The sequence below is a fragment of the Gobio gobio genome (genome assembly GCF_949357685.1).
Source record: "Gobio gobio genome assembly, chromosome: 15".
NCBI lineage: Eukaryota > Metazoa > Chordata > Actinopteri > Cypriniformes > Gobionidae > Gobio > Gobio gobio.
Window position 1 is genome coordinate 40,053,787 of NC_137108.1, and position 23,545 is coordinate 40,077,331.

At 36.3% G+C, this 23,545-nt stretch overlaps 4 protein-coding genes across 5 annotated transcripts; 1 reads left to right on the top strand and 3 right to left on the bottom strand.

Annotated features, from left to right (window-relative positions):
- Nucleotides 1-133: 133 nt before the first annotated feature.
- Nucleotides 134-2,047, top strand: LOC307138614 (sialic acid-binding Ig-like lectin 15; the record flags this gene model as incomplete). The annotated part of the gene is made up of 3 exons (XM_079837044.1): nt 134-191; nt 260-649; nt 1,632-2,047. The coding sequence occupies 3 exons, from the start codon at nt 134-136 to the stop codon at nt 2,045-2,047; spliced, it is 864 nt and encodes a 287-aa protein (XP_079693170.1).
- Nucleotides 2,048-2,999: 952 nt separating this feature from the next.
- On the bottom strand, nt 3,000-8,039 carry LOC307138347 (uncharacterized protein). Its single transcript, XM_079836594.1, has 3 exons — nt 7,930-8,039; nt 4,145-5,371; nt 3,000-3,752 (listed from the first exon to the last, which is right to left on the bottom strand). Exons 1-3 carry the CDS (start codon nt 7,967-7,969, stop codon nt 3,313-3,315), a joined length of 1,707 nt encoding a protein of 568 aa, XP_079692720.1. The 5' UTR covers nt 7,970-8,039; the 3' UTR covers nt 3,000-3,312.
- A 1,637-nt stretch (nt 8,040-9,676) lies between these two features.
- rpp25l (ribonuclease P/MRP 25 subunit-like) lies at nt 9,677-12,042 on the bottom strand. Its single transcript, XM_079836596.1, has 2 exons — nt 11,796-12,042; nt 9,677-11,395 (listed from the first exon to the last, which is right to left on the bottom strand). Exon 2 carries the CDS (start codon nt 11,377-11,379, stop codon nt 10,738-10,740), a length of 642 nt encoding a protein of 213 aa, XP_079692722.1. The 5' UTR covers nt 11,380-11,395; nt 11,796-12,042; the 3' UTR covers nt 9,677-10,737.
- Nucleotides 12,043-16,323: 4,281 nt separating this feature from the next.
- Nucleotides 16,324-22,118, bottom strand: LOC307138473 (uncharacterized protein). 2 transcript variants are annotated; one of them, XM_079836788.1, is made up of 4 exons: nt 22,072-22,118; nt 21,647-21,704; nt 20,101-21,297; nt 16,324-17,166 (listed from the first exon to the last, which is right to left on the bottom strand). In XM_079836788.1, the coding sequence occupies exons 2-4, from the start codon at nt 21,684-21,686 to the stop codon at nt 16,727-16,729; spliced, it is 1,677 nt and encodes a 558-aa protein (XP_079692914.1). In that variant the 5' UTR covers nt 21,687-21,704; nt 22,072-22,118; the 3' UTR covers nt 16,324-16,726. The 2 variants fall into 2 exon arrangements, with proteins under 2 accessions (XP_079692914.1, XP_079692915.1); XM_079836789.1 differs by lacking the exon at nt 22,072-22,118 and adding an exon at nt 21,789-22,059 and having other exon boundaries at nt 16,330-17,166.
- Nucleotides 22,119-23,545: the final 1,427 nt, after the last annotated feature.

The following is a 23,545-nucleotide window of genomic DNA, read 5'->3' on the forward strand; positions in this document are numbered from 1 at the left end:
ATAGATAGATAGATAGATAGATAGAAATTATTATAGATGCATGAAGTCAGTAATGTGTGATGGTGAGTCAGAAATAGGAACATGTTGCAAGTAGATTTTTTTTCCTTTTCATAATGAATCATAAATGTCTGCAATGGACATGCAACGGTTCAGTAAAACTCTCGGTCTGCTGGTAGTCCTTCAAGGTGCAGGTGAGAAAATTACTTTACTTTAAAAAGTACCTATTTGAATGATTTCCTTTATAAACATATTTCTCTAGCTATAGCCAAAGACGATGAGGGCTGGTTGATAAAGGCACCAACTGAGGTCCGGGCGATTGAGGGGTACCCGGTAGTGCTGCCCTGCTCTTTCAGCCACCCGCACCACACCCATCCCACCTCCATGCATGTGGTGTGGACCCTGGGCCACGGACGGGCTGCCACACTTCTGTTCCGCTGCACGAGCCTGAACAACAGCCAGCAGTGCCAATCAAAGCCCGACCAGGACCAGCGCTTCCGCCTGGAGGGCAACCACCGAAACCATGACGTCTCACTCAGGATCAACAGCGTGACCTTGAAGGATAGTGGCCGCTACTACTGCCGGGTAGAGTTACCGGGGCACCCTCATACAAGCTTTGAAAACACGCTGGGAACCCGTCTACGAGTGGAGGGTAAGAAAAAACATCATCTGACTTCTGTATTTTCCCATCTGATGTCTTAACATGCTTTTAAGTGGGAAAGGAAATATATTGTAACATTGACCAAAACTTTGCTTCCTGAATCAACATCTTTTGTTAAAAAGAAAAATCTGAACAAATGAACTCTAACAGCAAATTGATTGGTTGTTCAAAGACCAATAAGAATGAAATTTATAGCCCAAGGTGGAAGAGCACTTAGTTTCTCCGAATGCCTGTTTGAATTTCTCTTAATAGAGCGTTTCAGTAGGCTATTTTTGTAGACCAATCCAGAAGTTAGCATCAACCTGGTTCCCTGACAAAAACCCAATTGGATTTTTCCTTTGGTTTTTGGATTATTGCAGAACATAAGATCTGTGTCCTACAAAACTTTATGACTCTTACCAGTTTGGTTTATCAATATAATCTTTTATGAATTTTGAATTGAAAAAAAGTACAAAGTATAAATAAACTACAACATATTTGGCAAAAACTCTTTCAATCTTAATATAACATCTACACGGTGGAAATTTTGAGTTAGAATAGATTGCAAAACACAACAATGCTGAAAAAATCAGACAAGTAGCTAGATAAGTTTACCTGTTTGATGTAATGACATTTAATATCCCAGACAACCTTTGTAGTCCCTTTTAGCTACCGCTTTTTTTCCCAAGACACATAAAAGCTTAAAAAAATCATGAGTGGGGTATTATGGGTGTATTTTATGTTTTAGCATAAAATGTGAAAATATTTTGGGCTTGTCTATATCACGACCTTATTTCAGGCAGTTAGAAAAAAAAATCTATTGACTTCAGGAGGAAGAATCTGGAAGTACAAATACTCGTTTACGGGTATTAGAACTCATTCCTTCCGCAATTCAGTAAATTCAATGTCCTGTTAAATTCCAATTCAGTTTCCTATGGGGAATACAATTCAAACTTAAATTGTGACACGCTTTGTTTTTATTGCTCATTACCAGCTGCACCACGAATCCTGAGTTTGTCGGCTGAGGGGAGTGAAGCATCTGGCTTCAAAGCCGTGTGTCACGTTCAGGGTTCCCCTCTTCCTGATGTTCAGTGGATCGCAACAGATGGTGTTCTAGAGGGAGACACTTCGTTCTCACTTTCTCAGGAGGCTAACGGGCAATTTCGCACATCAAGCCAACTACTGGATGTCAAACCTGGAGGACAGTACATTTGTGCGGCTTCAAACTCTTTGGGGAAGGATCAAGCCACTCTCTATGTTTTGCCCCCCAGCCCAGAGAGCTTAACCGCAAAGAGCTCCTTCTCTCTCCTTGTGCTGCTTCTTGCTCTGGCGTTGGGGACCAAGCTGCTTTTGGCTCTGGGTGTGGGAGCTTGGGTGATCAAAAGGAGGTTCAGCAGCGTGGACCACTGACAAGACACAAATGTATTGCCCAAATATTCAAAGCACTCTGGTCTTCAAAGCTGTTTCTTGTTCCATGTGTTATAAATACACGGTCTTAAAAATAAAACTTCCTGTTTTGAGGTGAGCCATATGACTCTGACTTCCATCTTTGTCTGACCACCTGACTGGATAATCTACTCAAGTGACTAATATAATACTTATAGGCCTGGTTTCATAGACAGGGTTTAGATTTACACAGGATTAAACCTTAGTTCAATTAGGACATTTAAGTAGCTTTTAAAAATGTGCCTTAGAAAAAGCATTACTGGTGTGCATCTTGAGACAAAACAATGGCACTGACATATTTTAAGATTTGTCCGTGCAAGTTGCTTTCAGTTAAAACCGCTCAAACATGCATGTTAGTCTGGAACTTGTCTGTGAAACCAGGGGGTAATGACTAAAATCCACACACTTCGTTCACACAAATATCTAAGTGTCAAATAAAATTTTTGAAAATGAAATAAAAAAAATGCAGTGGGTTGGAAAAGACGAAGAATTTTACATAATTTTGTCTTAAACTAGGATAATACATATACATATATATATACATAAATAAATATATAATATATAATATATATATATCTGTCTTCTTGACACTTGTCAAGTCAGCATTGAACACCATTCATCACAATTCACAAAGAGTTTTTTCCCCCCTGATTTTTTTGCCTCACAAAAAAAAAAAAACACAGATTTGGGACTTTATTTTATCCATCAATTTTTTTAAAATAATATGCACCAATTGTTTGAAATAAGAAATGAAATGGTAAATTATGATTTTGTGTTGACTGAAGACAATTTGAACTTGTTTGAGTGACTTGGCAGTATTATAATTTTTTATATCAAATAAAACCTATGGCATAATTTTTTTGTTTAAACGCTCTACAGAACTTCACAAAAAAAGTCTCATCAAAGGACTCATTTTAGTTCTATTAACATTCTTTAATAATTTCACAGTTTAAATCTGAATACACCTCAAAATGCATCTCAACTTGAACATTAACTTCCAATAGGCCAATAATAGTCCTATTTATAGCTTAAAAAGAAAAAAGTTAACAGTAAAGTTTTTCCTTTTACTGCCATCTCTAATGATATTTCCAAACTAAAGTCATTGCCCATCAAATAACATTACATCTATAGGGGCATAACTATATAGACAGATTAATGTTGAGCATGAAAATGATTCTATTTTCTCGATTGATCCTTACAGCAAAACATATATTTGGAGTAAATTACAATTACAAGTATACTTCAGGATCGCGAGAAAGGTATTGGAGATATTTTGTGGTTTTAAAGCAAACAGGTTTCTTTTTAGAACAGCAGCGTGCGCTCTTCCACGTGAAATACTTGCTGGGGTCCAGGGAAACTGAGGCACACAAGCCTTTCTCAGGCTGTTCAGGCTGTTCAGGCCCCCAGTAAGTGTAGCTCACAGTGGGTGAGAAACCGTCATCGTTTTTCCAGTACCACTCTCTTGAGTAGAGGCCGCGCCGCAGACTGATCCAGCCATCCACGGGTTCTTTGAGTGTCGCGTTCAAAATCAGCTTTTCCATTGTCTCTTCATCGATGATCCTGGCAAACTGATCAGCGTTTTCCAAGCAGTACTTATGGGACTTGAACCAGCTCATTTCCTCTTGACCAACTACAAACATCTCCGGAGTCACCAGACAACCATTAGGATCTAAACACACACAAACAAATATTTGGTATTCAGTTGGTATTGAACCTTTTTCCTTGTGCTAACCAATTAGCAAATTAGCTTAACATGCTGCCAACCGATTAACCTGAATAAGTCTTAGTAGCATGCAATATTCAGGTTATATATATTATTAATTTGAATGAGCATATAATGTAATTAATTCAAAACACCACTGTGCATATATATATATATATATATATATATATATATATATATATATATATATATATATATATGCTTTGAATTAACATATAATACACATAAAATATCTTTAGATTGATATTAATCAGTATACAAAATTAATTAATTCAAAACAGTCTCAGTAAATATGTGTAGAATATAATTGTTATGGTTAAACATCACAACAGACTTACCTAGGTCCTTATTTATAGCTATTGCTGGGCTCCCGTAGATATTGTTGGACTCCAAGTACTCTATCATATATACACCAATCTTTGAGGTAGGATGCCAGATAGTGCCCATGTCTTGTGCCACCACCAGAGCCCACGAATAACCTGTGCCAGCCAAAACGCTCCAATTGGTGCCTGAGGGCAAAGACTCATAATTCATTCGCACATCATCAGTGCTGGATGTATTAGCAATCACCAAAGCCCCACTCTGTGAGGAATTAAAATCTAACAGATAGCAGCCAGAGAACATGCTTGTCGGAATAAGGTCTAGAATGATTCCAGGACTGATTAATTGGAGGGAAACATGCGCAGTGGTAGAAATAAGCGAAGTCTCGTTTATAAGTTGTGGGAGTAAAGGCAGGATGTCTGTAGAATTTTTCACCAAAATACCACCATAATCATCACAAAAAAAACCCTGACAGAATTTGAAGGACTGATTTGTTGTCACAAGTAGCTGTTTGGCACCGAAGATTGGGGGCACGAGGAATCTGTCTGGAATGTCGTCGACCAACACTGGGGGTTGGAGCTGGTTCACCACCATGTTGCATTTGCAGTCCTTGCTGTCAAAGCACGGATGGGTCACAAGGACAGCCACTTTGCCCGTTGCATTTATTTCTCTCACCGTGTTATTAATCTGAAACTGGAAAAGCTCGTAAGGACCGAGCGTTATATTAACTGCCTGGATCTGACCACTTTTGTCAACCTGTTTGATGGTGACATTGTTGCCTCTGTCCTCTGCATTAATAATCATCAGTCTAAAAGGGAGAAATCCGAAATCCGATGTCATTAAAGGGTTAATGGACGAGGATATCTTTGTGTAATTCAGAGCAGGGACCTGATATACCGTTCCGAGATTTTGTTCAGGCTGGACAATACGAGACTGGAATCGCCCCTCCCATCCACTCATGGCAAGAACTGTGACATTTTTATTGCTGGTGATTAGAAAAGACTTATTGGAAGATTCAAACTGGTATTCTTCAACCTCCTTGGTCAAATACATTGTCAAAACGGTCCCACAGTTCATTTCTTCAGTGGTGGTGACGTTGCCGGTGTCCATATAGGTGATAGTGACCGTAGTTTTTGGGTGGAGGGTGGTGATTTTAAGTTGATTCGTGGTCTTTTTATAATAAGCAGCAATATTCTCAGGGAATGCAGTGATGAACCTCGTCCCACGACTGTCCATTGAAAGCCCTGTGAAAGTTCAACAGCCCAATTATCATAAATCAGCATTTGTTTCGCTATTTAATCCAATTTATTTTCAGCCAATGGTAATCACTACTGATGCACCAATACTACTCTGTTATACTCAAAATAATAATGGATGGTAAATACTAGTTCTTGGTATCAATATCATCATGTCTCTGAGAACACTTAAATGATGACATGATTGCACTTTGACATGATTTGACCACTGTCAATGCAGCCTGGTCTCATTGTTAATATGTAGATATTAATAATACGTAACTTTAAAGAGACAAAACGTACGTTTTTGTACATTGAGAAGTGCTAAAACGTAGAAAATGGACGTATCGGCAACATTTAAACGTAGCATTATTACGTTTTTACAGCTAAAAAGCTTAAAATATTTATACGAGTAAAGATTCAAATTTTTTTTGTTATATGAAAGATATCTGTATAATTTCCCCTTTAACAATTTTATGGATTAATACAAGATCCCTTGACACTACCCCCAAACCTAAACATACCAATTTTATACAGAATATACAGAGAATAAAACGTAACGGACAGAAATGTGTTGGAAATGGACGATTTTAGTAACAATATAGCATTAAAAAGATGTTTTGAACGGCTAATCCTACACCTACCCCTAACCATTTATTAAAACTACGTACTGTTCTAGATAAGAGCATAACAAACAGACCAGTGTAATCACAATAATTTATTTATTGCAAAAATGTCAAAAGTGGTACCAAAAGTAGTTCAAATGACGATGTGTTGCAGTCGCAGTCATCTTTGGTGGTATATAATCATTTTGTATGAGGTACAGAGCAGAATGTAAGTTATTAATCAATGAAAATATTAATCCGGCTTCACTCTGTGAAGGCGGCGGCGCGCGTTTCCCATTTCAAATTCAAATTGACTGAAACACGGCATGTTACAATCTGTGATGAAGCAGGCGTTCAATGCCACTGCCGTAAATCATGTCGTAACGCTTCATGAGGGCGCGATTTTTTTATATGAATTTTGAATTCATCACAAAGAGCGCGGGATTTGACGTTTACGGTCACTGATGAGAATGGAGATGAAGATCACTGGATAAAGGGCTGAATTTAGATCGGTTCCTCACAAACATATGGTTTCTAAAGATTTGGATTACAGCAAACGAATAAAATGTATGTGTTTTGTGAATTTATGTTGTGTTTTGGTGCATCTTATGATCGTCAGTTGCTTGAATAGGAGAAACGCCTTTTTTGTTTTACGGTTAAACGATTGCAGAAATGATATTCATCTTAAGGTTTTAAAATGCAGTCTTCTTTAACATTATCTAATCATCCGAAATGAGTTTGCAGCAGAAGTCACGAACAGAGCAAAATGTTAATTTATATTAAGTAGATTAGTAAAAATGCATTTAATAAAAGCAACTGAAAACATGTATTTATGTGACAATTGAATACAATAGAAACAAAACATTGATGTCACAATTTAGCAGGGAGCTGGTACACGTTCACACTTGGATATGTCAATACGGCAATATTGTACGTTTTAGTGAATCAATACGTCAGTATTGTACGTTTTTGCTGTCAATACGTCAGTATTGTACGCTTTAGTGTGTATGAAAATGTAAGTAAATCGACGTTGTAGAATCACACTTTACGCAAAAATACACACGTATTCTCATGAGATCACTTTGGTCAATGTCAAAGATTTGAATGTGTTTTAAACATGAATAAAAAAGAAAGACTGCCAATTGTAATATTTGTAACATTGATTTTAAGGGTAGGACTTGAGCACAATCCGGGGAGTATTCCAAAAAGCAAGGTTAACTCTCCATCACATATACCCCAAACTCACGGTTGATTAACCCTACCCTTGCTTACTCATGCTGGTTCCAAAAACGCATCCAGGAGTAAGTTCACACAAGTGTTTATGTAGTATGTTCCCGGTTTACACCCAAACCATTCTCAACAGAGCAACGAATCAATTCACCATGGAAACTAAACCATTCTACTTCCTTCTTCTTTTGTTTAATGTTGATTTACATAACCTACTTAGCTGCCACCTATTTGGTCATTTTTTCAATCTTTTCGTTTAATAAGTAATCTTTAGTCATTGAGAATAAGGATCATATTGTTTGTTTGATGCTAATTAATTGAATGCAGATCCATACGCGACATGACAATACAATAAATAGTAACTAATATATTTGAATTTAATTGACAATTAAACATCACCTTGTTATAATAGTGCTTTAGAATTAATATATATTGTATATTATAACTATATAACATTTAGCTATAGTAATATAACTATATTTATTATATAACATGCATCTGAGTACCTCTTAAGCAAACTAACCCTGCATCGTGAGCTGCTCTGGAGTAGCTATGGCTACTTACAGACCCTGAACCTTACCTCCATTTTTGGAACCAAAAGTTGAGGTTATTCGCTTACTCTTAAACATACCCAGGTATGGCACATAACCTGTTTTCTGGAACACCCCCCCAGGAGTTCAAAATATTCAACTGGTATTAGTGGATCCCAAGTAATCACATTAAATAGTTACTTACCTTGGCTAAACATAAAAATGGTCAACAGAACAGTCAACATGACTGCGTATTCTGCCTATGCAGCTCCTCGATGAGTGACTAGGGAAGCTGGTAAGGCACTGATGTGTGCTGAGCAGCCAAAAAAAGAAAGAAAAAAAAGGAGTAATTGACTAATTATTTTGTGGATGTGTAAGAACACTCAAGTTGATCCAGTGTTCAGTGTACAAAATTCACATGCAGACAAAAGGAAGACAATATGTCATTTTTCAACTGAAAAACTTGTTACAGTTAGTCAAACAAGTGCTGAAACAAGACTACTATGTAAAACACCTGCTTTCAATATATTTTGTCTCTCATTTGCAGGTTCTTTTTACGTTTGGTTTTGGTAAAAAAAAAAAAAACAGTAAAAAGTAATATTGTTAAATATCATTACAATTTAAAATCTCTCTTTTGAATTTTACATGTGATGGCAATTTTCATTAGTCTTCAGTGTCGCAATTTTTCAGAAATCTGATTTGGTGCTCAAGAAACATTTAAAATTAGACTATAATATAAATAACATTTGAAACATTATTTACACTATAGTCCTTTTTGAAAAATGAAAATTGCTGCTTAATATTTTTTGGTGGAAAGTTAGGTCTGAACAAGCAAGAAAATGTATTAAATTAATAAACCGAAAACTTGACATTTTATATCTATCCAGAAGAATATATGAAGCATAATCCTGATGATAAACAACATTTAGTCTACTTTTCAGCAAATGTATTGAGATTTTATAATGTCATACAAAGTGTACTAAGCACTATAAACAAAACCTTTTGATATCAGTTAATATTTAGGAGGCTGTGTTAAAGCTTTTTTTTTCATCCAAATAAACTGATGTTGTCATGTGTTGGCATTTCTATCAAATTATTCTGCATAGCTTTTTTAATTAGATTCCCTTCTGAAGATAAATATTAGTCTACATATTGTTATAGTGCTAGACCACTTTTGAAAGAAGAACAGAAACATTTATGCATTTTTATAGACTCAAATGTAATGAAAAAATATCCTACCTTATATCAAGATAAGCGCTCTTCCTCTACTCGAACAGAATATCTAGATCTGCGCTCGTCCTCTAGTCGAACAGAATAAGCCGTGCATTCTCTGTTTTTTCGGTAAAAGAAAAAATTTGACATTCAAAATCCTTCTCTCCTCGCCCTATGTGGTTTTGCATACGATGCTGGAAAGGTTTGGGTCTTAAGATCAACAGGTTTCATAACAAATGTAGAAATTCACCAACACCTTCATAAGAATCTACACTTTATTCACTCAAAATAATTCAGTTTCAAAACAGTATATTTTCCATATTACATGTTTATCTGCCACAGAACTGACCATTGTTTGTATCCACACATCGCAACTTTCAATTCTACTGTTTGAACTTCTCTTTTCTCAAATTCACAAAAAAGGACTTCCAAAAGAAAATTTAACATAAAACTCCATACATCTCTAGTGTTCACTCTCTTTCTAATTTACTAAAATAATCAGTCTTTGCTGGGGAAACATGAAATTCATTTAGAAATTAATTTTAGTTCTCCTCTGCTGCTGATATGCCCAAATCTGATGAAATAACATGTTTCCATTTGAACTTATATATATATATATATATATATATAACTCCCAATACAACATCTAGATGCCTTTAGACTTTGTAAGCTGAACCATTAAAAAAAAAAAAACATTGGCGTTTGTCAGAGCCCTTTAAGCCCAAATTTGTATATTTTCTGCAGACATATTTGGTATTCAAAATAACAATTTCCTTTCCTTTGCATAAAATAATGGAGGCAAAAGATGACACAGGCTATTTTTATTCTTCTGATATGAAAAACTTAGCCTGGCACTTCATCTGTTAACCAAATCTGCACTCATATAATACAAAGATCAAATTAATGGTGTATTTTTACCCCAATATGGTTTGAACAGCAGCAACTCCTCTAAATTGAAAAATATCCTATCCATTTAAACATATATGATCATCAAACTGGATCAATCTATACATTTCTAACAAGTTTTTAAACAATGTATACCATATATGCTGAAAAACCAATCATCTCTAAAGAAACCTACAGAAGAATTGTCGCAATAAGATATTTTAACAGAAAAACATGCTGATGTATAAAAAAGGAAAATACCCCATTCTAGTCTCTTTGGCACAATAGTTCAATCTGGCAATTTAGTTTTAGGCCTTTCTGTCTAATGTATTTAAAGGAGTTGTTAACCTAAAAAAGAAAGAAACAAAATTGTCATTTCTCATTTTTTTAAAAACAATTGTCGTTTTATTTACACACCCTCAAATCTGTCAAGCTCCAAAATGCATTATAAAAGTGGTCCGTTCTTTAACTTGTGTGTTATATTCAAAGTCTTCTGAATGCTTTATGTGCAGAAGGGATTCAAATTAAAATATTAATTGAAAACTACTGTACGGCTTTAGAAGACTTAGATTATAGTGCAGAAGTCATATGAACCACTTTTATGGAGCTTGACAAACATGATCACAGCTGAGCATTGTTGTACGGAAAGGAGCTGCAGAAAAACCCTTCAAAAATTCTCCTTTTGTGTTCCCCACATTTTAATGGCATGCGGGTGAATAAATCATGACAGTGTTTTTAGTTTGGGTGAACTGTTCTGGGACTGAACAACTATTTTACGACTATATTCTCCAAAATCTGCTTATTAGATGTGGCACTGAATATTCCCCATCAAAATGTGTCAGTCAGTATAAACAAAGCTACGGCTGTGGCAGGAAGTTCAACATTCATTAATTCCTGCTCACCTCCTGCATGACGTTTATGTGGGTTTTTTTACAGGTCGGCCCAAGTGCTTGCGCGGACCCTTTCCTCTGCCACCCCCTTCTGCCCTTCCAACCCCTGTTCCTCCCCTCTTCCTTCTCTGTTCATCTCTTGGGGTTGCTGCTTCATCTTTGAGAGCCTGAGCCCAAAAGGCATCAAAAGAACCTGGCGCTTGGTAACCCGGCTGGTTCCTATCAAGTGAGTCTCTGGACAGCAGAACCCATACACTCGGTACATTTCTGCTGACTGTGAGACTGTCCAACCCAGCCTCAGGCTCCAGGGGTTCCCAGACCTCCTGAACTGTGCGGTAGGCCAGCTTGGTATATTGGTGTAGGCCGGGAACACGGCGTTTCGTGATCTCCACGCATGTGATGGCTTTAGCCACGCTCGGACCCACACCTGTGAACACGATTTGGCGGCATAGATTCTCCCCCGACCCAACGCTCACCTCTGAGCCTTCACGGGTGCCTGGGTGATCTGTTGAAGGTGCTTTCTCCTCCATACGGCTTAAAGCAAACCTCATCAAGCTGCGGATTTTGCTGCCATCCTTTACTCGAACTTCTGGAGTGTTGCTGGGCAGGTCGGGGAACGGACACGGGCAGGGCTGCTCAACGGTGCGTGCTTTTCTATAGTTCTCCATGACATTTAGCTTTCTCCTGTGGAAATTAAAAAGGCATTATAAATGACTGTATACAAGTTATGCTAATGCATTGTGGTTCATGTGTATGTATAGTTTGTTTCCAAAAAATTCCCCACATATATCTATAAGTATATTAGTAACCATATGCCCAAACTGCAAAATAAAATAAAAACAAACCATTTTCCAAACTACAATTAACAAATTAGCATATTTGGCAGTGTCCTCAGAACAAGGATGATTTTCATAAATAAAATAAAAACAAACCATTTTCCAAACTACAATTAACAAATTAGCATATTTGGCAGTGTCATCAGAACAAGGATGATTTTCATAAATGACAGTTATCACATGCGTTTATGTTACCGAAAACAGCATCATAATTCAGAGTGGCACGTGAACAATTATAATAAACTTACTTTCGTTCCCTTTGCTAGCGAACAGGCTAGCAAGTTCAGATGGCTGCAGTTGTTTTTCTAAATAATTGCGGGCTTATGTCGCTCCATATAAGTTAACTGAACTGTGGCCGCTTAGCTTCGACACTTTAAAAATGCTGCGTTAACTAACTACAAGTAAACCGCGACCGTTCACGAAATTCAAACGTTATGCTACAGAAGAACAGATCGCTTATCCACATGTAACAGCGTGTGACGTCAGCTCTGCCGTAAAGTGCCGCGGATGTTCATGGGAAGTGTAGTTTAGATCTATTAACTCTATAAAACCTTGGAACAAATGGCTAAACTAAAAAAAAAAAAAAAAAAAAGCATGACCCAAAGAAAAATCATTTACATGTAACATAAATAATTATAGCATGGATTCTGGCCATTATATTTGTCTTTATTTTTTGCTCATGCATTCATTTAATGTTTTGTGAAGAGGTCAAATAAATTAAATATTAGCAAGCAAGCTCATGCAATGGCCACATATGGTATGAGGAGAATAACCTCTTCATTACAATCTCTCGAATTACTGAGAACTCAGGACAACATTATATTAGCTTCAATTCCTCTTTGTGTGTGTGTGTGTGTGTGTGTGTGTGTGTGTGTGTGTGTGTGTGTGTGTGTGTGTGTGTGTGTGTGTGTGTGTGTGTGTGTGTGTGTGTGTGTGTGTGTGTGTGTGTGTGTGTTGTGTGTGTGTGTGTGTGTGTGTGTGTGTGTGTGTGTGTGTGTGTGTGTGTGTGTGTGTGTGTGTGTGTGTGCTTTTGTTCTCCGTTTTATTTTATGATTTAAAATTTTCAATCCAAACATCTCGCTAAAACTTCAACTAATAAACAAATAAATCCCTACATTTAGACTTTGTATGAATTACGTCTTAATTAATTTTTATTTTTCTGCTACTTTTAAAAAAAATATTTATTTATTTTCTGCTGCTTCTTGTAGGCTAAATGAGCTGTTGTAGTCAAGACGAGTGATTTATAAGAACACAGCGCCACTGAGCGTTCAGAATTAGGAACTTGTCACAGTCCAATTAAAAGTTCAACCAATTATAGCCTAGGCCTAAGTACCAAAAGTGTATCCACGTTTTGATACTTTTTATGACATTGACACTCTAGAATAGATATAGCTGTGAATATAAATTGTCTTTACCTTGTGTTGCTCGTTTAACCTAAAAGCTGCACCGCGGACACACGGACAATAGAAGACATTTGCCAGTATGGTTTCATGGGTAAATATGACCTCATCAAGCTCTGTTTTTGTTTTCTGTCTTATAAAGTAGGCTTTCCCGTTTACGGTGTGAGAAACGATTCAGTGCGTGAATGAACTGTCCGAATGAATCGAACTGATTCGGAAACTATTTCAGTAGACCATACCTTTTGCAAACCCACACGCATGACATGATTGCTAAACTTTTACCATATAAATCATCAGGAGCTTGGTACACTCTTAAAAATAAAGGTTCCAAACGGGGGTTTCGCAACCATTGGTTTTCTAACCATTTTTAGTTCCCCAATAGAAATACCCCCCCCCCCCCCCCCCCCCCCCAAAAAAAAAATTTATATTTATATATTAAATCAGATATGACAAGTTCCATGATTCCAAGCTCATTCTATGCATCAGGAGTGTCCAAAGTCCAGCCCGGGGATGAATTTCCAACGGCCCGCGGCTTGTCTATTAAACTATATTATGTGTGGCCCCACGGATAATTTACAAATCGTGCAGTTTCACGATGTCAACGCAAGGTGGCAGTACTAGATTTTAGGCCGGGGAATAGCGCCAAAAGCGGAACGAAACAGCGCTATGTGCACACAAACACACACACAACCTCAAAAGCTTACAGGGTTAGTTAACCACTTAACCCTATTGAACCGCACGGTCAATATGACCCCAACATTTAAAGAATGATTGTAAAAAATTTTTTACATTTTTAATAATACATATAATATATTTTTTTTGTTTTGTTTACTTCTCACCAAATGTGAACAAATACATACTGAAGCCCCCCTCATTATATGAGTTGATTTGAAACTCATATAATCTTAAAGCTACACTATGTATTTTTTCGCCGCTAGAGGTCGCAAACCTTTCAAAACAATAACAAAGGTGTAGATTGATGATGCATAGCAGGGTGCCAGAAGGCCAAATTGCAGACTATTTTTGTCATACACTTGCCATTTTTTGCATTTGTATTTATGTTTATAGACTCAATACCATAAAGCCATGCTAGACATAGAAATAATTTTTTTTTTTTTTTACTTTTTGCCTTGTGTGCACTGGAAAAAATGCTGTCATTTAGTATTGTTGTCTTGTTTCTAGTATTAATATATCAAAAAATCTTAAATCAAGATGCATTTACCAGATAAGTTAAATTACATTAGATATTTTTTCTTCTTTTCTGGAAAATAAAATGAAATTGAAGTGAGTCCTTGGTTAAAACAAGCAAATATATCTGCCAATGGGGTAAGAAAAAATGTTTCTGTTTGGAATCTTGTTTCTGTCCCAAACAGAAACAAGATTATTTTTCTAATCCATTGGCAGATAATTTAGTTTGTTTCAAGCAAAAACTCAATTCATTTAAATTTTTCCCCCAGGAATCAAGAAAAAATATGTAATTTTCATTAGTAAAAGCATCTTGATGTAAGAATGTTTAGATAATTGGACTGGAAAAAAGACAGAAATACCAAGTAAGAAGAGTATTTTTTGTAGTGTGGCTTTACCTGTGGTGATCTTAATAGAGCACTTGTTACATTTAAATAAGAATAGAGTTCTAACTCAGTAATAATATTTAAATTGATTGATTGATTGATTGATTGATTGATTGATTGATTGATTGATTGATTGATTGATTGATTGATTCAAGTTTTACAGATATTGTTACATATCTATACATTTACATCTGTGTCCTATCTCAAGCTACTCTACTGTCAGCTCAAGCTTTTGTCAAATCTGTCATGTTTCAAATAAATAAAACATGTCCTATATATATATATATATATATATATATATATATATATATATATATATATATATATATATAAAATAGAAAAGGGACTGGCCCCCAGGTATGTCCACAACATCGAATCTGGCCCCCTTTTAAAAACGTTTGGACACCCCTGCTATGCATCATCAATCTACACTTTTGTTATTGTTTTGAAAGGTTTGCGACCTCTAGTGGCGAAAAAATACATAGTGTAGCTTTAAGATTATATGAGTTTCAAATCAAACTGGAAGATGTTTAAGGTTGAGGGTGCGTGTGTGTGTGTGTGTGTGTGTGTGTGTGTGTGTGTGTGTGTGTGTGTGTGTGTGTGTGTGTGTGTGTGTGTGTGTGTGTGTGTGTGTGTGTGTGTGTGTGTGTGTGTGTGTGTGTGTGTGTGTGTGCGCGGGGGTTTCACTATGCTTCAGTATGTATTTGTAAAATTTTGGTAAAATGGTGTAAGATATAAGAATTTGATTATCCATTTCGTTGTGAAGCTTGCAGAGAGCCCTTTAAGTGGTTAACTAACCCTGTAAGCTTTTGAGGTTGTGTGTGTGTGTGTGTGTGTGTGTGTGTGTGTGTGTGTGTGTGTGTGTGTGTGTGTGTGTGTGTGTGTGTGTGTGTGTGTGTGTGTGTGTGTGTGTGTGTGTGTGTGTGTGTGTGTGTGTGTGTGTGTGTGTGTGTGTGTGTGTGTGTGTGTGTGTGTGTGTGTGTGTGTGAAGAGGCACTTTGTAATGACCTTTTGGGATTTATTTTAGCTTTTTGATACTCTATAATGGTATATGTTTTAATGCATGTTCTGATGTTTTATGAATTTGTCTTAACTATGGATTGCTGAATCTCCTGCATGTCTGCATAACAAATTTACCCTCGGGTACTAAAAAAGACGGTCTAGTGACACCCCTGATCAAAGCATGAACCGGACAAACTCTTGATCTTCTCTTGAGTGCGTGCCAATGTTTCCTTAAATTTTCTATTATAAATACCCACATCTATCCAGCCTTGGTTAATGAGAATTTGCACCTACAAAAAGCGCTCACCCCTCACATTAATTGGCTCTAGAGACAAATATTTAGCATGCTGTGCTTTATGAGAGCACACTTCTTTATTTAATCAAGTAGTAATTGAGATTTCTTTAAATCGTATAGTTTTCAGCAATTATACCTGTAGATGATTTAGGTTCAAGCATACAGAACAATGCCAGTGAGGGAGGTTTACAGTTATTAAAGTCATAAATAGGCTGATTAATGGTTCTACATTCTACAGGGTGAGATTAGAGCTATTAAGCTCGTCAAGCGATAAATTTGATTCATGCCGTCCTGCAGCGTTCACATCAGGCATGAGGCAATCTCAGTTTGCACACAGTGATATATGCATATTCACAGAATTTCTTTGAAACAGTAATTTGCTACAGTAGGCCTATATGAAGTGGATGATTGGTCACTACATGGTTTAGATTTGTACAATATGTGACTATTATTGCATCAGTCACTATACTTAATTTTGAGCATAAAATCAGCAGATGCGCCATACTGTAAGAAAGTGGTAAATTCATATTTAATAAGGCACATATAACTGCATACATTAAAAAAAAGAAAAGAAAAGCATAGTGCATAACTCATGCTTTATAGATTTTTAATTACATACATTTTATTGTGGCATTCATAACTCCAGGATCTACTTCGTGCTTCCATTTGAGTTGATGTCTAAGCTAAGTTGAAAACATAATTCAGGATCCATACATTAATGGTGTCAACGCAACTGCTTGACGTAATTTTAAAAAGTCATTAACCTTATTTACTTTTTTATGTGACTAAAATCAATCTAATATATAGACAAATTATATTTATTTAAAAATACAGCTCAGATATGCAGGTAGGGAATCAAATATAAACTCAATGAGCCTAAAGAAGAATAGCATTACCAAGAAGCACTAAACTTAAGGAAAACTTTGTGGAATCCAAAATGGTAAAGGATTGAAGTATTCTGGCCTTTTGTAGCAGACCGGCTTCTTTTGATCACAACAGCGTGCACTGTGCCATTTGAAATCATTTTTATGGTCCAGGGACACTGAAGTACATAAGCCCTTCAAAGGGTTCAATGGCTGCTTATCATCCCAGTGGACATATGTGACATCAGTTGGGGTATCATACTCCTCCTGCCAGTACCAGTCTGTAGTTAGTAGACTGCGACGGAGACCAATCCAGCCATGCCCATCATTCTTGGTCAGGTTATCAGCCATGTCCTTCAGGACGGTTTTGCTTACAGGACAGGCAAACTGTTTTCCATTATTCATGCAGTATTCACGCGACTGCTTCCAACTCAGAGGGTCAGCTCCAACCGAATATGCTCCAGGAACCAACGCACAGCCATGAAGATCTGAATGCATAAAAAAATGAACATGTTTACCTTCACAATTACATCCCTTGTAGCCAGGGATATGCACCATTCAGAATTTAATTGATAATCTTTGTAATTCTTGAGGTATATATAAGGTAGAATAATGAATTGAGGTACCAAACAAGATTCAGAACTGAGTAACACTTTAGAATACTGTTCCGTAATTAATAAATAACTACACAGGAACAAGTGAGTAACGCACTATTAACATTCTAGTAACTAGAAAGAAACTCTGATTAATTAATTAGGTAATAGTGCTTAATTGAATGTAGTTCACTAATCAATGACTACTATTTTTTCATTACTAAATAAGGGTGTTTTCACACTTGAGTCCTCTTTAAAAGAAACAAACTCAGACTCCAACTGGACCAAGAGGTGAACCAAGTGAAAAGGGACCCAGTTCTTTACATTCACTGTCCCACAAAAGAAGATGTTTTGAAGAATGTTTGTAACCAAGCAGATAGAGCAACCATTGACTACGATAGTAGGGAAAAAAATACTATGGTAGTCAATGGTTGCTCTATCTGCTTGGTTACAAACATTCTTCAAAATATCTTCTTTTGTGTTCAGCAGAACAAAGAAACTCACACAGATTTGGAACAACTTGAGGGTGAGTAAAGGATGACAGAATTTTCATTTTCGGGTGAACTATCCCTTTAAGTACACTGTAAACCCAAATAAGTTGGCAAAACTAAAAAAAAATTAGGCAATCAGTTGCCTCAAGTTGAGAAATTTGAAGTTTAAGCAGATCATTTTTAGTAGTGGAAACTTGGCTAGTTTATAGCTAATAAAAAAAAAATGCCACCTTATTTTTTTAAATGAGAAAAAAACTAGCATAACAAAATTGAATGTGCCTTTTTAGTGTCATGGCAAAGCATGCTGGAAAAAATAGAAGTCCCAGCCCAGTTTCGCTTAAATTTAAGTTAGTCTGAATTAAAAGAAACAAGTTCAGGAAACTCAAAACAATGAAACACTTCAGATTACTTAAAATGTGTCAGATTTGAGAACTCAGAAGAAAAAGAAAGTTCTAAATACTCACAAAAGTTAATATGTTTTAACTAATTTGTTTAATTTGAGTTGACTCTACTCAAACCAATGAATTATTTTGAGCGTCAGGGTTTACAGTGTTGGAATGTGTTCTCAGACCTCTTCGTGTTCATACTGTTGCTTTTTGGATCTAGTCCAGTTCAGTGTTTTGATGGCTATGACCTTCAAAATTTGATCACATTCACTTACATTGTATATGCCTCACTAACCAAGATATTTGTTTGTAAAGATTATTATTATTTTCTAAAATGACTTTGCTACAACTGCTGTTCAATGAGCTTAACTCTAAGTTGTTTATCTTTTGCACAAAAAATATAAATTGTTGCAAGACTGCATCCATATTCTTGCACTATATCACACATCCAACTTTGTAAATAACATTTATTTTGAATTGTATTCCTTGTTTTTTTTATTGCAGACGGCAATGATAACATCAGCATAGGAAAAAAAGGGGGAAAAAAATTTGCAAATTAAATAAACTGCTTTAAATTTTCCAGGCACAGAAGGTATACCTACTGTACCTGGAATTCAAGTAAGCATTCAAGTAAGAAGTGAAATTTAATAATCAAATAAAAAAACAAAAACAAATTTAAGACAAAACTTAAGTTAAAAACTTAAAAACTTAAACTTAAATTTAAGTGTTTTTGACACTTTAGACACAATAAGACACTACAGAGAATTTAGTTTAGTACACGTCTGACACAACTGGTTTTCTGTGCATTCGTTTTAGGTGTGTGCGCTCATAAAACCATTTATCAAACATTTTAAACTGACAAGGCACGCGTACACGGTTTGGAAGCGGTTGAAATTTTAATAAACAAGTGCACGTTTGTGAATGAATAACTTGCAGAGATCTGCCAGAAGCAGCAGCTACGATGAACAGCCAATTTTTTCAAAGGCATCTGATGACCAAACTACATTGGAATTCATGACAAAATAAGTGAACCCGGACTGATTTGTGTTCACAATGACATTTTTAACGAAACGTACTCAGAGATTGTCTCGGTTCGGTTTGCTTTAAAGAGGTGTGATCATTTGGAGTATTCACTTATGGGCTAAAATTTACACAAACCGTGCTCAGACCCCTGAAAAAGACCAAGTGTGGAAAAAAAACCTACTATATACAGGTTCATAATTAACATGAATCATGCATAGCATAATGTGTAATTCATTCTAAAGTGAAGAACATGGTAACCCACTAATGACTCAAGTATTACCAAATCTTTTATTAAATAACAAATTATTTGGATCCGTATTCTAAAGTGAAAAGATAACTTGCACATTGTTTTTGTACATGTTTGTGAGGTTTTGGAGAGTAGTTCCGATGGCTTTGGTAACACTTGAGTCATTACTAGTGGGTTACCATGATCTTCACTTTAGAATGAATTATACATTATGCATTTTTCACATTAATTATGAACCTACATTCTAGTAGCACAATAGTTAACTACCACATGCAACTAAGCACTATTACTTACTAATTCATAAATTTGAATTTCTTGCTAGTTAATAGTAGTGACTAGAATGTTAGTGCGTTACTCATTTGTTCCTGTGTAGTTATTCATTAATGACGAAACAGTGTTCTAAAGTGTTACCCAGAATCGCAATTCAGTAGTAGAATTAACATCATATAACAGTACTATAAAAAGTTTGTAAGGTTAAAAAGATGACGGACGGACGGACGGACGGACGGACGGACGGACGGACGGACGGACGGACAGACAGACAGACAGACAGACAGACAGACAGACAGACAGACAGACAGACAGACAGACAGATAGATAGATAGATAGATAGATAGATAGATAGATAGATAGATAGATAGATAGATAGATAGATAGATAGATAGATAGATAGATATTTTACCTGGTTTTTCACTGATTGGCATAGCTGGGCCTCCAAAAAGTACTGTCATAGACATATTTTGCAACATATAAACTGCAATCTTTGAGGTTGGATGCCAGATTGTGGCAGTTCGGTTTGGAATAGTTACTACAGTGGAAGAGTAGTTTGTGCCGGTAATTGCAGTCCAAACAGATGCTAAAGGCAAACCTGTATGTGTGCGCACATCACCTTTGCTGTCCGTTTCAGCTATCACCACAGCCTGGCCATTATTGTCACTAAACTGCAGCAGGTAGCAAGCAGAAAACATGGAGAGTGGGATCAATTCCACAATGAGGCCCGGACTGACAAGTCTAAGGGACACTCTCTCTGAAGCAGTCACCAGTTCAGATGTCAACAGGTCTGGAAACGGCAGAAGAGCTGAGGAAGTAGCTAACGTGCTACCTTTGCGAATGAGTGAAGTTGATTGTTCTGAAGTCAAAAGTAACCGGGTCATGGCCACGTTGAAGATGGAAGGTACGATAAAGTTCTTATCCTGAAACTCTGTGGGAAGAATCTGATTGATTACCATGTTACAGCCACAGTCTTCAACCTCTACACATGGGTGGGTCAATATCACAGCTACTTCTTTGTCAGATTCGACCCTCACCACTGAACTGTTGGTCTGAAACTGGAACAGCTTGTAGGAATCGATTTTGAATTCATCTTCTTGATCATCTGATGCTGTTTTCTTGACTACAGTGATGGTGTTTGTACTGGCCACCGCATTGATAATGAGTAACTTGAATGAGCTGTATCTCATGGCTGTACTGCCAGGCTTATTTAGGTTGAAGGAATCAAGATAATTTAGGTAATCCAGCTGAGGGATCATATAGTTTTTACCGAGATTTACCGTGGGCTGGACAACATTGATCTGGGTGCTTGCTTCCCGTTTACTTACAGAATACACCGTGATGTTTTTGTCACTGGTAATTCTGACAGATTTGTCTGAAGAGCTGAAGAGATTTACTTCAGCAGATGGTGCAATATTCACATTCACGGTCTGCCCTGAATTCGGGATTATTATTTCTTTCTCTATGCCACTGTAGAAGACTTTGAATGTAGTGTTGTTATAAAGGGCCATGACATTTAGAGACGTCAAATGATACGCCGGATGGAAGAAACCTAGGTTCTCTGGAAAGGCAGTGATGAAGTTGTTTCCATAGCTCAGCACTGTAAGACCTTAAATAAAAAATGTTCATTGTACATGAGCTATACTGCATTCCAAATAACTTCAAAAACAGTAGCTGTCAAACATTTGCAGGCGGTATAGAAGAGTACAACAAAAACTGCCCGAGAAACCAGATCAGAAAAGCATCAGTCAACTAATATTACATGTATTCATTTTATAAGTTTCTATTCATTAAACCAATCTTTTTCATTGTATCAACTCAAATTTTTAATTTCAATGAACTCAAAATTTTAAGGCAACCAGGCAACTTATTTTTTTAAGTTAAACCAACAATATATTATTTACAGTGTAGTAAACACTTTTATCCAAACCTCAAGATAGTAAAAGTTCTTCCCTTACCTTGGCCAAACATCGATGCAATCAGCAGAAAGACAAGCATGATTGTGGCTTTAACTTGCTGGAAGAAAAGACAAAAACTAAGAAAAAAATTATTGTAAAATGCACATTAATGTGTATAGATGAATAGAATGTGTTTGATTACATTCAACACAGAATCAATTAAACCGATGACAAAAAAGTTCTAAAATCCATAGAATGTCAAAAAAAGTCTCTAAAGACAATCCAATATCATCCAAGATAAATAAGTAAAAGACGATGAGACGACAAAAAAGTTGTCTTTTTTTATGTCTTAATCTTTTCTCTGCATTTCATACAAGGCAAATATGTATTTCTTTGCAGAAACGTAGTAGTTCTGTCAATACTCCAACAATTATCCAAACAAGTTGCCTGCTATTCCTAAACACAACTACAGTAAAAACTCTTACCAGATGTCTTGGCCAGCACTCTTCTTCTCTCTAAGAATCACCTCTTTGCCCTTATTTTAGTCAAACACATTTGACTTTCAAAAGGGTTGCTTTACTCTCAGATTTGCATACACCATTGACTTCAGTACATACTTCATTTGACATAATGACTTTCACAATGCAAAATCATAAATGCCTAAAATACCACACTGTACATCCACCAGATTAGCTCAAAAGGATTTAAAAACATGTTTTCAATTGTTACTGCGTTTCACCACGTTGTTTACTGCATAAACAGCCAAATATGGTTTTACTGATAAGAACAAGACAGTACGGCACAAGTTCACTCATGTGATGTTAACAATTCACATCTATGATGAACATATACATTAGATAAAACACAAATTAGATTGTAAACTTGGATTATAGCTACACGACAAATACAACAAAAAAACTTGTCACATAGGGATGGAACAGAATAAAAGGGAAGACACAAATTATAAATAACCTTTTTTTTTATTGAACATTTTTGAATTAACAGGAGTTACCCAAATATATATATATATATATATATATATATATATATATATATATATATATATATATATTTACAGTATATAGTGGTGGTGGCCAAAATTGTTAGAACACTTGGCATCTGGGAGTCATCTTATTGGACCTGGATTTATTTTCCAAGAGGACAATGACCCGAAACATTCTTCTAACTATTTCCAGAACTCCCTGCGACAGAAGGAATCTGCTGGAACATTGAAAATGATGGACTGGCCCCCTCAAAGTCCGGACCTCAACCCCATCGAGCACATTTGGGGCGAGTTGGAAAATAAACTGGACAGATACATTTAAAAAGGAAAGCCTTTGGCTTCAGTTGCAGAAGGCATGGGATAACATGAGTTTTGAAGTTCTCAGAGGAAATATATTCACACTATACCAGAAAGATGTGCTGCTGTAATTGCTGCAAAAGGTGGACATAACAAATCTTAAGGTTAAAAGTGGATAAAAAAACAGTACGACTCACTTCATCTGTTATTTGATGGTCAGAGCAACCATCTGCATGTTTCATGAACAATATGAAATTAAATCATGTTTAGGAGGCAAAAAAGGTCAATATTTTCAGATCTGTGCAGGTGTTCTAATAATATTGCCCACCATTTTCTGGGTGTGGGTGTGGGTGTGTGTGTGGGTGTGTGTGTGAGAGAGAGAGAGAGAGAGAGAGAGAGAGAGAGAGAGAGAGAGAGAGAGAGAGAGAGAGAGAGAGAGAGAGAGAGAGAGAGAGAGACACCCTGGACCACAAAACCAGTCACAAAGGTAAATTTTTTTGAAATTGAGATTTATACATCATCTTAATAAATAAGCGTTCCATTGATGTATGGTTTGTTATGATAGGACAATATTTGGCCGAGATTCGACTATTTGAAAATCTGGAATCTGAGGGTGCAAGAAAATCTAAATATTGACAAAATCGTTTTTAAAGTTGTCC

Excerpts from the sequence above, each read along its gene's own strand:
- LOC307138473 (XM_079836788.1), bottom strand. The coding sequence starts at position 21,686 with ATGCTTGTCTTTCTGCTGATTGCATCGATGTTTGGCCAAG. Across the intron at positions 21,298-21,646 it reads TGCATCGATGTTTGGCCAAG|GTCTTACAGTGCTGAGCTAT; the intron begins GTAAGGGAAGAA and ends TTTTTATTTAAG. Across the intron at positions 17,167-20,100 it reads GCCAATCAGTGAAAAACCAG|ATCTTCATGGCTGTGCGTTG; the intron begins GTAAAATATCTA and ends TTATGCATTCAG.
- LOC307138347 (XM_079836594.1), bottom strand. The coding sequence starts at position 7,969 with ATGTTGACTGTTCTGTTGACCATTTTTATGTTTAGCCAAG. Across the intron at positions 5,372-7,929 it reads CATTTTTATGTTTAGCCAAG|GGCTTTCAATGGACAGTCGT; the intron begins GTAAGTAACTAT and ends GAACTTTCACAG. Across the intron at positions 3,753-4,144 it reads AGCTATAAATAAGGACCTAG|ATCCTAATGGTTGTCTGGTG; the intron begins GTAAGTCTGTTG and ends GTGTGTGTTTAG.
- rpp25l (XM_079836596.1), bottom strand. The coding sequence starts at position 11,379 with ATGGAGAACTATAGAAAAGCACGCACCGTTGAGCAGCCCTGCCCGTGT.